This window comes from Leptodactylus fuscus, chromosome 6, assembly GCF_031893055.1.
Source record: "Leptodactylus fuscus isolate aLepFus1 chromosome 6, aLepFus1.hap2, whole genome shotgun sequence".
Lineage (NCBI taxonomy): Eukaryota > Metazoa > Chordata > Amphibia > Anura > Leptodactylidae > Leptodactylus > Leptodactylus fuscus.
In genome coordinates this window covers 118,457,521-118,472,001 of record NC_134270.1, presented here as the reverse complement: position 1 = coordinate 118,472,001, position 14,481 = coordinate 118,457,521, and the positions used below count along the sequence as shown (strand labels likewise).

At 40.7% G+C, this 14,481-nt stretch overlaps 1 protein-coding gene across 2 annotated transcripts; it reads right to left on the bottom strand.

The window, feature by feature from the left end:
• Window positions 1–1,753: 1,753 nt before the first annotated feature.
• On the bottom strand, window positions 1,754–14,273 carry DCAKD (dephospho-CoA kinase domain containing). Of its 2 annotated transcripts, none has more exons than XM_075277152.1 (5): window positions 14,158–14,273; window positions 11,842–11,955; window positions 10,464–10,667; window positions 6,096–6,183; window positions 1,754–2,585 (listed from the first exon to the last, which is right to left on the bottom strand). In XM_075277152.1, exons 2-5 carry the CDS (start codon window positions 11,951–11,953, stop codon window positions 2,300–2,302), a joined length of 690 nt encoding a protein of 229 aa, XP_075133253.1. In that variant the 5' UTR covers window positions 11,954–11,955; window positions 14,158–14,273; the 3' UTR covers window positions 1,754–2,299. The 2 variants fall into 2 exon arrangements, with proteins under 2 accessions (XP_075133253.1, XP_075133254.1); XM_075277153.1 differs by lacking the exon at window positions 14,158–14,273 and adding an exon at window positions 14,137–14,149.
• Window positions 14,274–14,481: the final 208 nt, after the last annotated feature.

Here is a 14,481-nt window from a genome sequence, read left to right as displayed (position 1 = left end):
TTGGCCGATCCAGCAAACATACCTCTACGGTATACAGCTTGCTTAATGCTCACCCTTTCCTGACATCTGGTGTAATAGAACATCGGATGCCATTTTTTTTTTTTAAAGACGGAGGCTACTCTGCTGCAGCGTGGTTGCCATAGCAACCGGGTCTCCACTGTATTCTACAGCAGAGAACCGGCGCTATTGCCCATGATCAGCGTTCACCCTGATCGCAGGCAGTGCAATCAAATGATTGCAGGTTCAAGCCACCTGGAGAGCTAATAAAATAGTCAAAAAAAATAAAATTTTACATATAAAAGTAAAATATTACTGTGAAACACATACACATTAGGTATGTCCCTGTGTCTGAAAATGCCCGTTCTACAAACTCATAAAAATATTTTTCCTGTATGGTGAACACCTTATATCGTCAGAAGAAAAAGCCTTTAGAGTACCTTTACATAGATGGTGTCAACCAAATTGGCAGCTAAAGAAGCCAAATTAAGTACTTCTAACAATATGCACCACCTGCCCCTTCTATTCCATAGCTGCTACAATAATAAATTACCGTATTTTTTGGACTATAAGACGCACTTTTTTTCCCCAAAATTTGGGGGGAAAAGAAGGGTGCGTCTTATAGTCTGAATGTGGCGCCTGGCATCCGCTCTAATAGAGAGGCAGAAGCCGGCAAGTGATAGACGCCGGGGCCTGAGACATCGCTGTGCTCCTCTGCCCTGCATGAAGCCAGCAGCGGTGATGCTATTCCGCTCCTCCGTCCCCCCGCCGCTGGCTTCAGGCAGGGCAGAGGAGCGATGTCTCAGGCCCCGGCACCTGTGATGGTGTCTATCCCTCCCCGGCATCCGCCTCTCTAGTACAGCGGATGCCGGGTCAGTATCGGTGGCCCCCTTCTCCCCCGGGGCCGGTCCCCACCGGCCCCGTACCTGTGAAGTTGCAGGCCGGCTCCTGCGCGGCGATATCGCAGGAGCCGACCTGTTCGGGTGACAGCCGGGAGCCTAATGAGGCTCCCAGGCCTGTCACTGCTGTATTAGTATTGCGGCTGGGTCTATGACCAGCCGTAATACTAATAGACAGAATGTCCCATAGACGGCAATACAGTTGTATTGCCGTCTATGGGACTTGCAATCAAGTGACCGCAGGTTCAAGCCCCCGGGGGGGAATAAAATAGTAAAAAAAAAATAAAATCTTTAAAAATATATAGTAAAAATATGAAATAAATAAAAGTTCTAAATCACCTCCTGGTTTTTTTTCAATACAAGGTTATCTAAGAAATAGACATTCCCCAAAATGGTATAACTAAAAAGTACATCTGGCCCCGCAAAAAAAAAAAACACTCTATGCATCCCCGTACAGCTGCAGGGTCACCTGTCAATGTGGCCTTGCAGCTGTTGCTAAACTACAACTCCCATATATTAAATATTTTACCAGTTTTTGCTTCAAAATTTTTTTCCCTATTTTCCTCCTCTAAAACCTGCGCAAGGTGCGTCTTATAGTCGCACTTATATACTGCACTCATTTTTACATTGTAGTTTATTCTGGCAGCTTTTCCTAGAAGTCCACTGGCAGAAAATATGGCTGTAGCCTACAAGGCCTCTATAGATGCATAAAAGCATATCTTGATCTATGCTACCAGGGAGAAAAGGTGTTCAATAGACCCCAACTTAAAAAGGTCTGTCCTGGTGATTGCAAGGTTGGCGATACAAAAGCTAGTTACTAGTAAATTGGTATCAATATGCTAAGAGACAGTAACTCATCCATCATGTCTTATTTTAATCCATGAACTATAGATTAGATATCGCAGTCTATTCTCCCCAGTCCTGCATTTAAAAGCAAAGTCCCAGCAAAATAAAAAGCTTTAATAAATTCCACTCCATTTTTTAAAATTCTATAAAAATTAAATACTGATGTATGTTAGTGAAAAAAAAACAAATCGGCTACTTCTTCTTTAGGAGGAAGACAGAAAGCTACAACTGATGAACAGATGGCATCCAGCCTGTAAATCTTCAGCGATGTAGTAAAAAAAAATATAATGTAATTCTCTGCATAGTGACTCAGAGCAAACTCCTCCAATTCCACAACACAACCAGAAGAGGGGGCAATAGAGTTTCTGATGCAGAATACACTGCATGGGTCATACCAATGGATGTAGTCATCTTAATGGCTTTCAAATTACTGTTAATCTGGAAATACATTGTTAAAATTAGATAAAATCCATGTGAAGGCATTTACAAGAGGAAAAAAAAAAAAACAACCTAAAACCTATAATCAGTCAGTATATTATTCTGTGCTTGGCTGGCGTTCACTGCCATAACCTTCTTAGCAGGCTCCACATCACCGCCGCCAGCCCAGCAGCTACTGTTATGGCAGCAATGCGAGTAGGAAGGTATCCTAGGGAAGACTCCAGTCGATGGTGGAGTTGCAGGACTTGCCGCCGCGTACTCTCCCTGTCACCAGAGTTATCAATGACGTGATCAGCAAGTGGCAATTTACTATCAATTGGGAGCTGGGCGGCCAAACGTTTCTGGACTTCCTCCCGGGAGAGGCCACTTCTCCGAATCAATCTCTCAACCTGAGTTTGGGGGTCACTGCAAAGGAATCAAGAACATTTGGGTTTAAAATAATTAAAAAAAAAAAAAAGGTTTTTAACATTACAAATGTGATTCAGATGACATTCCTCTTCATTTTGTCAGGTTTGATTGTGTGGAATAGTCGCCAAATACAACAGTATTTTCAAGTATTGTCATTACAATCTCTCAGTAGTGCAGCCTCAGGCTTTGTATACTTGATATAATGCTTTCATGGGTGTTTTAGAGATTTGGATGATTACCTGTAACCATCTAATATCTGTCAGGTGCTGCGCTGTCCCTACAGAGCTGAAATCACCAAGAACATAACACACACCATTCTATTCATAGGAAACACTTTACCAAACATGAATCACTATAACAATGTTGTCACTAACACCTCCTCAGGCTTTCGGCCTGTAAGTTCTAGCTAATATTTTCTTCTGGTAGGTCTCGTACATTACAGAACATTTCCTCCTATAGATCTAAGAATCCACATCACTGTTCTCTTCAGATGTTGTCAAATGGCATTTGTAGGGTAAGTTCTCACAGAGTCTGCCTGAAAATTCTCCTCATAAAAAAAACCTGACTAAATTGAAACAAAAAAAAAATAAAATATATATATATATATATATATATATATATATATATATATATATATTTTAATTAAAAAAAAAAGTTCAGGTGCATTACGCTTCAAAAACCCATTTATATCAATGGGAGGTAGAGAAAAAAAAAAAAAAACACGTTTTTTTTTTTTACACTGTTTTTGCAAAAACCACTAAGGTTTTTTTAAGCCAATTTTCAAGGCCATGTAGTGTGCCGGAGTTTTAAAAAGAAAACACATGAAGAAAATGTGTTTAAAAACACATCACGTGGAAAAACATTTCAAAAAGAAAACTCTGAGTGAGTTACCATTACATGCCTGAAACAGATTTTTTTTTTTTTTCTGCCTGATGAAAAACTCAGCGTTAATTTAGACTATTAAATACTAAGGGCAGGTTCACACCAGCGCTGGGTCTCCACTTTGTGGGTTTCCGTCTTCAGGCCGGGAAAACTGTACAGGAGACGGAAATCCGGCAGTCAGTGTCCACCCATGAGTGTCTTGTGCCTCTCCGCGGCGAAAGTTTTTTTAACCGGACACAAAGTCCTGCATGTCCGACTTTGTGTCCAGTTAAAAAAAAAAAAAAAAAAACGTTTCTCCGTGGATAGGCTCAAAACGCTCACTTTGCAAACCCTTTCAAGTGAACGGGTTTGAAAACGGACAGCCAGTTTCCGTCTCCTGTCCAGTTTCTTGGGCACAAGACGTAAACCTGCAAAGCGGAGACCAGGCACAGGTGTGAACTCACCATAAATCTGTTTTGCTATATAGCGGTCTATTACGAGGGACAATATTGCTGCATAATTGCTATTCAGGAATTCTGAACACCCTCAAGAGCAGCTATTCTGGCCATATTGCCTGTCAGTCAGTCTACACAAGAGAAAAAAAAAAAAAAAAAAGAGAACATAACCAAAAGAATAAGATGTACAATACGCTTTACAGCCAAGATAAGGGCTTATATTTACTCGTATGTGTTTTGTTTTTTTTCCATTTTGAAGGGAAATCTCTCTGAAGACGTCTCATATTAAGGTGGCATAAATAAGAGCACCAGACAAGAAACTCCCCAAACTGCTTGAAATTCTCCTCAACTAAAGAGGAATTTGTTAGAAGTAATCACTGGTTGTGTCCGACACTTCCAGGCAGACTCCTAATGAGCCGCACATCCTCACCGATCAATTCTCTCATCTTGCTTTAATATGTTTGTCTTTTTAACCATTTTTGTTAGTGAGAAGCTGAGGAGTAACTACCATATATATTACTGGTGTCTTTTAATGTGGCAGAGAGGCCTATGGAGTCCCTTATATTCCAGGGCCCTGGTGTGACCCAATGTTAGTATTCTTTATGCTTCATATCTAACATAAACTCAATAATAAATCTGCCCCATTGAGTCGGCAGTGTGGTGTTCATCTGAAATATCTTTGTGCCAGGATCCTTGAACTTCAATAGCCATAATTACTGCTTAGATCAGTGGCCGATCTGCCCGTCTATCGCCGACTAATCTCCAGAACTATATTCAGCTCATGAACTGTTGGGTTGTAAAGTTATTCGAATAAAACCTTGTAATGATCACTCCATTCAATGTCTTCAGCTAGACTATTGGTTCCTAGAGGCAAAGTCAATAGAGAAATGTCTCTGTAATGAAAAGTTTGCATTTCCTAAGGGAGATGAATCAATTAAGGTAATTAACGTATCTAATTCTACCTAGTGAACTGCACTGGACCTCACTTTCTGCATATATTTCAAGGAGCAGTGGCCTATATAAAGGTCGTATATATAGTATAATACCCAGTGGTACTACATATATATATTATATACATATGACCCCTTCTTTAAAGCCAACTGTGAAATCGCTAATGTGAGACTGCAAACAAGTTAAACCTTGACCTTCCTAAGATTTGGGCAACACCTGCAGTTCCTCTACAGTGTGCTGTTTTATGCTACATTACCTCGTCTGCATTTTGATAATCACAAATGGCTTGTGAATGGTCTGTTGTCTGTGGTTCATTCTTTTAAAACAGATCTGCCTTTTTTCCCCCCCCTGAACCTTCTGTATAATAGGATAGTTGTGTGAATTAATACACTGAATACAATAGATACGCATGTACTCCGCAAAAAATGCGGACAACATATATATGTGAAATGAGGATATGAGAATAAGGCCTTGGAAATATACAGTTTACATATAACTTGGATGACAAGTTGCTGTGGGACTTTTTCTCCACAATGCCACCACTAGAGGGAGCTAAAACACTATAGTTATCTAGTGTGTAACACAGAGAAAACTCACCAAACCTGCCAATTTCGACAGCGTCAACAGTCTATATAATGTTTATGTTGTCTCCACACTCTGCTAGGTGATGTCAGGAGCTGAATTTCAATGCCATTTCTTTTGTTCACCATGACATAAGCTGCCAGAGATGTCTGGTAGCATCTTGCTGCACTTTCCCCACCGAAAACAGATACACATGCCGAACAGAGTGTATATGTATATAGAGGTTTAAGTAGGAATCACGATGGTTTCAGCTAAAAACTACTGAAGGTGCATGGGCATATTAAGGCTGCCACAGTTTTATTGAAGTGGATAATCCCTTTAAATCTAGTCTCTGTGTCCTAGCCTTAAGATAGGCTATCAATGTTACATTAATGGAGTCCGAATGTCAATATCCCGCATATAAAATGATTTTACAGGAACACAACTACCAGGATTTTTTTTTTTGTATATGTGACTCTGAACTGCTCACCCTCCATCTTTTTCACAGTGTCAGTTAAGTGTATGGGACACATACTGCAGGACTCAAAAGCGCTGCTATGTTATATATAGAGAACTGAGAACTGCAGCTCCTGGTAGGTAAACAAAATGCCAAGAGCCCCTATCCAGTAGAATAAGCTAGTTTGTGGGGTTCCTAACAGCAGAACCCTGCAATCCTTACCAGTAAACAAGAACAGTGTGTTTCATGTAGCGGGTCATGGTCCTGGATTCAAACAGCAGTGGGATGTCAAGGATCACATATTTATAACCTGAAAAAAAAAATTTAAAAATTCATATATTCACTTTAACTATTATCCATCGCCATGTCCAAACATAAGAGATCTACAACTTGTGGCCAAAATAACTTACAATAATCCTTAGAAGTGCAAGTCCCAACCTACAGCAGATGAAAAGACTACATCTCCCAATATGCTGAGAGATTTCCTTTCACAACAGCTGAAGAGTCAAACGTTGGGTACCTGCTATATGGAAGAAGTCACCTATTGTCCTTACTTAGAGTAAAGCTATTAAAAATATATGAGGCATTTGCTCAAATAGTAATTTCTTAAAGGAAACCTGTCAGAAGCAACTTGCACTCCAAACCATCTCCAGTGTCCTTTAAGAAGCTGCAAAAGGACAAACAAACCCCTTCTTACGTTCCAGCGCTGTCTCGCTGTGTGGAGATAGAAGTTATTTTTATAAAGTGTAGGATGATGACAGTCGAGCTCTCCTCGCCCCTAAATGGCTCCTCTCATGATGTCACTTGACTCCTGTCCACAGTACTGGTGGCTTCGGCTCTGGGGCATGTGCAGAAAAATCTGGGAAGTATACACCCTAGTGACCCGTGTCAGACTCCAAACTCCTGACCTTGCAAGGTTCTAGAAAAGAAGTCAAGTGACATCCTTTTACTTAAAGCAGAGGGGCTGTTTAGGGGCATGGAGATTTTGACTCTTCCTCCGTGATTTTATAAAACTACTTTACGTTTCCACACTGAGACAACGCTGGACCATAAGAAGGGGTTTGTTTGGAAACTGTACAGGTCCTTTATAGGTACTGGATCTGGTGTGTGAACTGCTGCCAACAGGTTTCCTTTAATAGTAACCCATCAGCAGAGTACAGGCATTTTTATACATTACCCCGTAGTATATCATACTAAATGAAAGTGTCTTCTTATGAGTCTGCAAGCCATACATTCATGGTACTTTGAAGACACTCAATGTACTATAATACAACATCAAAGAATGACTATTTATGCAATTGACCATTTATCTAAGTGTGCACATTGATGCCTAACCATTCTGCCAGGCTGTGCCTATTTAACAAGTCAAGTACCGCTCCTTGGGCATACATTTTTCATGAGCTCTATAAAGACATTCTACCCTGTATAATAGGATGGAGTGGTCTTCTGGGGATGACAGATCTGTATAACTACAAAGGGCTGCAACCTTTTAGCAATATCTGCATCTGAAAAGGTCTCCCCTTTCCCAGTGCTATAGTAGCCCGCACAAGCTCTATGGCCACCCTATTATTCTCACCCTCCAAATACCTTTTCCATGGTATAATAAAGGTTCTTATCTGCATGGGCTGGCATATTGTTCATATAATAAGCCTCAATACCTCCGGGGAATATGCTGCCTGGCTTCTTCAGACTTTGATTTTTATCGAGCCTGGAACAGAATAGGAGACACATTTCCTATCTTGTCCCTACAGGCTCAATGACATTTGTCACCCTCATCTTCAATAAAGTTATTTTTGTATGTCTGGATAGATCAGTTTAACATTCCTCATGTACCAAACATTAGTACTACATGGGGAAAACGAGAAAGTATGATGACAGGAAGGAGACTGACAAATCCGCCCATGTGCCAGAACTATTTACATGACAAGACAAACTTCCTCTCCGAATATCGGGGAATGCTGATCCCCTAGTCATAGACTATAGACATTATAGAGTAAGAGAATAGTAAGGATGAAAATGGACATACCTCCATACATTTCATCCAACGGTACGTTACCCAGCAATGCTGATCCCCATGATGGCAAAAACCTTGTGAGGTAGAAGCCAATTTTCTAATACATGGTAAAATATAATTTCTTCCAAACTCCAAAGATAACAAAAAAAAAAATTAAAAAATTAAATAAATAAACCCCTCAATCTCCATAGATCTAGTACCTAAAACTTGTAGTACTGTGACACTTAAAATGTCATCCAGGCCATTCTTGAACTATTTTAGAGAATTCTCCATGGCAACTCTCACCCTTCTATGTTGGTATGGAAACCTTTTTTTTTCCTTTAAGAAGGGTTTTTCAGGACTATGATAATTAGGTTCCTCTTCTCAGGTCATGGTATAGAATTTGATAGGCCTGTATTACCCTTAATCAGAGTCCGAACAGCAGAGCGCTAGATCCTAGAGAAGCCCTAAAAAAGGTGATTGAATAATGCAACTCCCTAGTCTATAGTCCTGAGGTGTGTTCTGTAAGTGTATCATCCAGTTCTTCAAGACAACGAATGATATGTCAAACAAGCATCAGCTAAATGGTGCAACTAATCTATCCCCCTATTATAAACCCATTACCCCTCCGACATTCATTCCTTCCAAATGAGGAGACAATGACGCAGGCTTACCTCCCCATCTCTCAGTGGAACCCCCCTCATATCTGGGCATGTAGTGGACTGGTCAAAATACACTGTTCCCAAACATTTTTCTGCTGCCTACATTGCATAACATTCTGCTAAATCTGTCCTATACCCCTGAGGGACTGGATCATAAACCTAAACAATCCAATTAGAGATACGGAGAAGGCATTGTCAACGTTCAGTTGCCCTTTTTCAGTACTGCGGATGTATCGACAGTATCGCACATGTGACTACCGAGGTCAGTAACTGTCCACAGTGGTCATGTGCGCTCCAGCACTTCTGGCCCAGCCAGTCCCTGCACAAGAAAGAATGGAGAGCACATCGCTCAGACAGAGGACTGGGAGTGGTAGATGATCACTATTCTTACAGCTGTGCAACTAATTGAATTAATGACAAGTTTGCCATTTCAAAAAAAATTATAATTCTGATTTTCATAAGAATCATGAAATTGATATTAGACCTGGCCTTGAGTCTGAAATATACCATGCAGGCTTTGTCCTGTAGTTAGTAGATAGGTGGTAGGACAAGGGTCTGCACCAAATATATCCGACTCTTTCATCCTATGCCAGTTCACGCAACCTCTTTTTAGTCCCTAATCAAAAATGTGAAAATAAAGATTAAAATAGGAATCGCCCATTAGTTTTGAGACTTTATTTTTAGGCAAAAATTGCTCAAGTCTTACTTCTTTGACACCAACCCCGGCCAACACTTGTTTTTTCTTTTATCCCTAAATTTTAACTACAAACAAAATACCTTTTAGGTTGTGTTCACACAGAGGAATTTGCCGTGAATCCTGGGCAGATTCCTCCCGGAAACTGCCTTCCATTGTTTTCAATAGGAGGCAGAGATTGCAGCAGGATGCAGAAAAAAAGAAAAGCGTCCTGCTCAATTTTGCAGCAGATTCTGTGGCTTGAGACTCCCTACTGACTAGACCTATTCATCCGGGCCTAATCAGCAGTGGGATGCTGGGAAGGAATGCTGATACACTGCATAAGCATCCTATCGCGGCTATACTGTGGCAAAAATGCTAGCGGCGGAAAATGAAGAAGAGTTCCTCTTCATTTTCCGCCATGTCAACATACCCTTAAAGGGGTTGTCCACTTTCAAACCAATATGGAGTGACAAATGTTATGGTTTGTATAATAAAAAGTTGTACAATTTTCCAATATACTTTCTGTATCAATTCCTCACAGTTTTCTAGATCTCTGCTTGCTGTCATTCATTCTGTTACTTCTAGGAGATAAGTCTGGCCATGGTCATGTGATTTACGGGCCATGGTCATGTGATGAGTAGACAGGTGCTGCTGGTTATAGTCAGGCATTTATAGCTCCCTGGTAATTAAGAACGCAGGTTAGTTTGACTGTTAATGCTCCGAAAACTTTTGTCATATTTTCCTTTTCCTACATAACCTTTTATATTTTTCTGTTGACATAGCTAAGTGAGGGCTTATCCTTTGCGAGAGGAGTTGTACTTTTATTTGGCACCATTTTGGGGTACATATAACATTTTGATTAGCTTTTATTAATTTTTTATGGGAATCCATGTAAAAATAAAAAAACACCCTATAATTTTTTGCTGTTTGTTTTTACGTCATTTTATTGTGTTTTATATTTACTAATAAAATGTTGTTTTCCTGATTTTCCTGGGGTCACCGCATTCTAATGACTATAAGTTTTTGCTGTTTTGATTATGGATCTATGGAGGGTTTTTTGGAACTATTTACAAGTTCTTTGTAAACTGTGAGTACAAAAAAAAAAAAAAAAACATTCCGGTAACAATCTCTATACAAAGCAGATGGACAACCTTCTGTACATCTCTTTGTGCACAAAGTTGTCATATTATGCAAAGCATTACATTACTATATTATGGTTATCATTTCTATGAAAAAGGTGATGTGGCCATTTCACTTACCCAGGAAGAAGTAGCAGAGCGTCTGTCTCAACATAGCTCTACGTATTGGAGGGTGGGTGATGGAATTAAGCAGAGCCCTCTTCTCGGGATTGGAAAAGATAATGGCTCCCATCTTATCTCGATCCAGTTCCCCATTCTTTAATAGTACTTCCTCTCCAAAATGGAATACAATCTGACTGTGAGCTGGAGTTCCCTGCTGCACCACTGCAAGACAAGTACAGGGAAATAGTCAGCAAAGAGTCCCAATCCCTTGTTACTCCATAAGTACAAACAGACCTATTCTTCAAAGGGGTTTAACAGCCCCTACAGCATTTTTTACAAAGCTGACCTATGCAAAGAACAGGCCATCATTATCTGTTCAGTTTGATTCAGACACCCAGACCGCTTAACTAGCTGATCCAGCTGCATCTACAAACTACTGCTTTTAAAGAACAGGAGACAACCGGGGACCTATATACACACATATAAATAATAGGTGCAGAGCTGCAGTAACCCAATACCACCACTACAGAGTGGAAGGGGCTGCAGCTATATACCTGCTACTTAGACAGGAGTGCTGCTTCTGGTCCTGTCCACAGCAGTAGCTTCCAGTTTCTGAAGGCAGCTGATTGGTGAAGGTCTGCACAAATAAGATACTTATGACTGAGCCTTTGGATAGGTCAGCAGTATGAAAACTGCTGACTTTTTTTTTTTTTTTTTTTTTTTTTTTAAGGCAATGGATTGCGCAGAAGGTAGATGTCGAAATGCTATGTATACATTTCCCAAACATTTTGTAGCCAGTCTCAAACAAATGCAGCTAAATCTGAAAAAAAAAAAAAAAAAAAAAAAAAAGGCAGCTTCAGGTTCTGGTCCAAAAGATGGGTAGCCACGACTGAAAACCAGTGCACTGCATCGGCATCCAGCAGCGCACTCCGCTCCGGATTAGGCCCAATGAATGGGCCTAGTCTGGAGAAGGGTGTATCTTCAGGCCGAATCGCAAGGCAAAATGGCCTGAAGAATGAGCACCTCGCTTCTTTTTTCCAGGAGCCGGAACAAGGCGGCTCCCGGGAAAAAAAAACTCCTGTGCGGCTCCCATTGATTTTAATGGGAACAGTCTTTTTGGTCAGGATTTGGAGGCGGATACAGCCTCAAAATCCTGGCCAAAAAACTCTGTGTGAACTTACCCTAAGACTGGTTGCAGACTACAAAGTTGTATGTAACATTGAGGCAGACCTTGTAGCTGCTATAAAGCTTCTGAAGGGAGGACTTGGCTTGGTCATGCATGCAAAATGCTTTGAGTACCCGGACGCAATTTTATTATTTTTATTTTCAATTGATATTTTTTGCAACCCCAACTGAAATCAATCTGAAACTATTAAGTCATCAATAAGACACATACCTTGTCTGGCAATGACATCTGCATCTATCACAGCACAGCCTAATTCTCGGAGGATTGACACAACCGTGCTTTTACCAGATGCAATCCCACCAGACAAGCCCACTAGGAACATGGCTGCAATGAAAAGACAGAACCATATAAATGATAAGTGAGGTGTTGTACAATACATCAGAAGCAGCTACAGAAGGACATACACATTAGACTACACCTTAGTTCCCTAGACCAACGGCCAATGGTCTAGTGTGTCAGAAGACAGCGCTATTGCAGACATCAGGGGAAGTAAACTCTGACATTTTTGCCTTTCACAAGCTCAACCCTTTGTTTCCCTAGAAGATAAGCCACAGCCAGAGGTATTTTGCAGCAACTTATCTAGCTTTTCCTATTGAAATAAACCTACAAGATGTTGAGCATATATATTTATAGGGAAGTCTAAATCATGTAAAGTGGACCGGTCATCTCTCCTTATATGTCTCTTCTAACTCTTCATTGTGATGTTCCTCTGTTAGTCCTGCTAGAAGTTTCTGAACAATAAACTGACAACTTGGTGTTACCATTTCACTGTCCATACATAGACTGAGACTGAAAGGACTGTGTGACCGTGTGCAAAGACATATGCTAATTTATTATTATTATTGTTATTATTAGGCTGAGGCCCGTTGTGGAAAAAATAAGGTCAGTTAAAAATAGGATGTGTGCAGGACTTTTTAGTTCGATGATTTTCAACATGCGACAGAGAATACAAAACAGATGTGAACATAACCTGATTTGGGACGCTAAGCTACCCAGTCCTTAAAGACTGGGGGTTTAAAGTCCCAAATTGCCCTGTTTTAAAAAGGACCTTTCACCACCTCTGCCAACTCCAGTTCTTAGCATCATTTAATATGTGCTGCTTCACTGATGGCGGCACAGTTGGAATTTTTTTTGCTCTAGCCCCCATCGTTTCTGAACAATCAACACTGTTAATTTTGGTGTCTGATATGCTATTGAGGCTCTGTACTTGAATTGGTGGAGATAGTGAAGGGTCCTCTTTAAATCCATCTGTGTCCACATTAAAAAAAAAAAAAAAAAAAAAAAAAAAAGTAAATAACCTTTATACATACCTGGAGATTAGACTGATAAAAGCCTCATTGGACTCATCCCTGGTACTCCCCGGCATCTGCGCAGGTCTTCAATAAAGCCAAGGATATACACCCAGAGTTCACTGCGCAAGTGCCAGAGTTACGGGACATGCACACTGAAGTCGAGGTGTACTCATCTGGCTTCGGCGAAGGAGTACAGCGGCAGTGTGAGTATACAGCGCTTTTTCTATTCTTATTGTGGGCACTAGTTTTTAGATTTAGTGTCCCAAATTGCCCTGACAGATTCCCTTTAAAGGGGTTGTCTAGTTTTTGCACAATGTTATTACTTGTATAATAAAAGTTTTGCAATGTTCCAATTTGCTTTCTGTATCAAGTGCTCATTGTTATCTAGATCTCTGCTTGCTTACAGAGGATAAAAATCTGTCCATGGCCATGTGACAAAGTCTATGATCATGTGATGGACACACAAGTGCACAGCTTGTTACCAGGCAGATGTCTGATTATTGTGCTGTTTTTGTAACACGTTCTGCAACTGTGATTCCATCACATGACCATGACCCGTATATCACATGACTATAGACTGATTTATTTTATTTTTTAACAGTTGGAAGAAGGGCTGTGGAGTCGGTCAGCCAGACCACCAACTCTGACTCCTTCATAAATCACTGACAGCCATAGTCAGACAGAAGCAGTAAAGATCCTCCAACTATACATATAATACAATATATACTACAAATATACATTACACTGTATTTAAAAATGTAAAATATCATTAAAAATAGTCATTTTACTATGAAGTCAGAAACTTTTTTTCCCCCAACTCCACCCAAATTTGTCGCTGACGCTATGGTCCCCACTGAAAGTAAACAATGAATGAGGATTACAAGAAATCTAGAATACGTTGAAGAATTGATGCACAAAGTATATGGGAAAACTGTACAACTTCATAATACAAACAATAACGTTTAGTTGCTGAAACAGGACAACCCCTTTAATGCATAAAGGGATATATAGGAACATCAGAGGTATCAGATCATGTGATCCAGGGTTATATAAGGGGAAGAACAGAATAATAATGGAGTAGTAGTGACCACTTCACACTGCCAGCACTGCTGCTGCCATGGCAATACCAGCTGGAAGCACACAAACAGAAACCTCAAGCACGGGGAAATAGGGCAAAGGAGACAACCCCCAGTGGTCTCCTAATGAATCCTACCCCGAATCACGGACCACTTACCATCCGCCCTATGCCAGCCCTCACTTCAGTCACCTCTAGCCATCGAGCCCTGCTATTGGCTCCAATTTGACAGTCAACAAATAAGAGCTTTTCTTACTACATAACACTACTGGCAAGGCGATCGAGACTTCCGGGTCTAATCCTCCACTTCCGCCCACAGAGGCTGAACTTTTTCGGCCGGTTGCTTGGTTACTGAAGGCGTCTCCGTCGCCGCCATATTATCTTCTGGAACAGCCAATCAGCGGCGAGGGCGGTAAAAGGTCACGGAGCGGGGCGGGGCAGCGCGGGTTAGGTGGGATTAGAGCGAGTGGTAATGAGGGATGT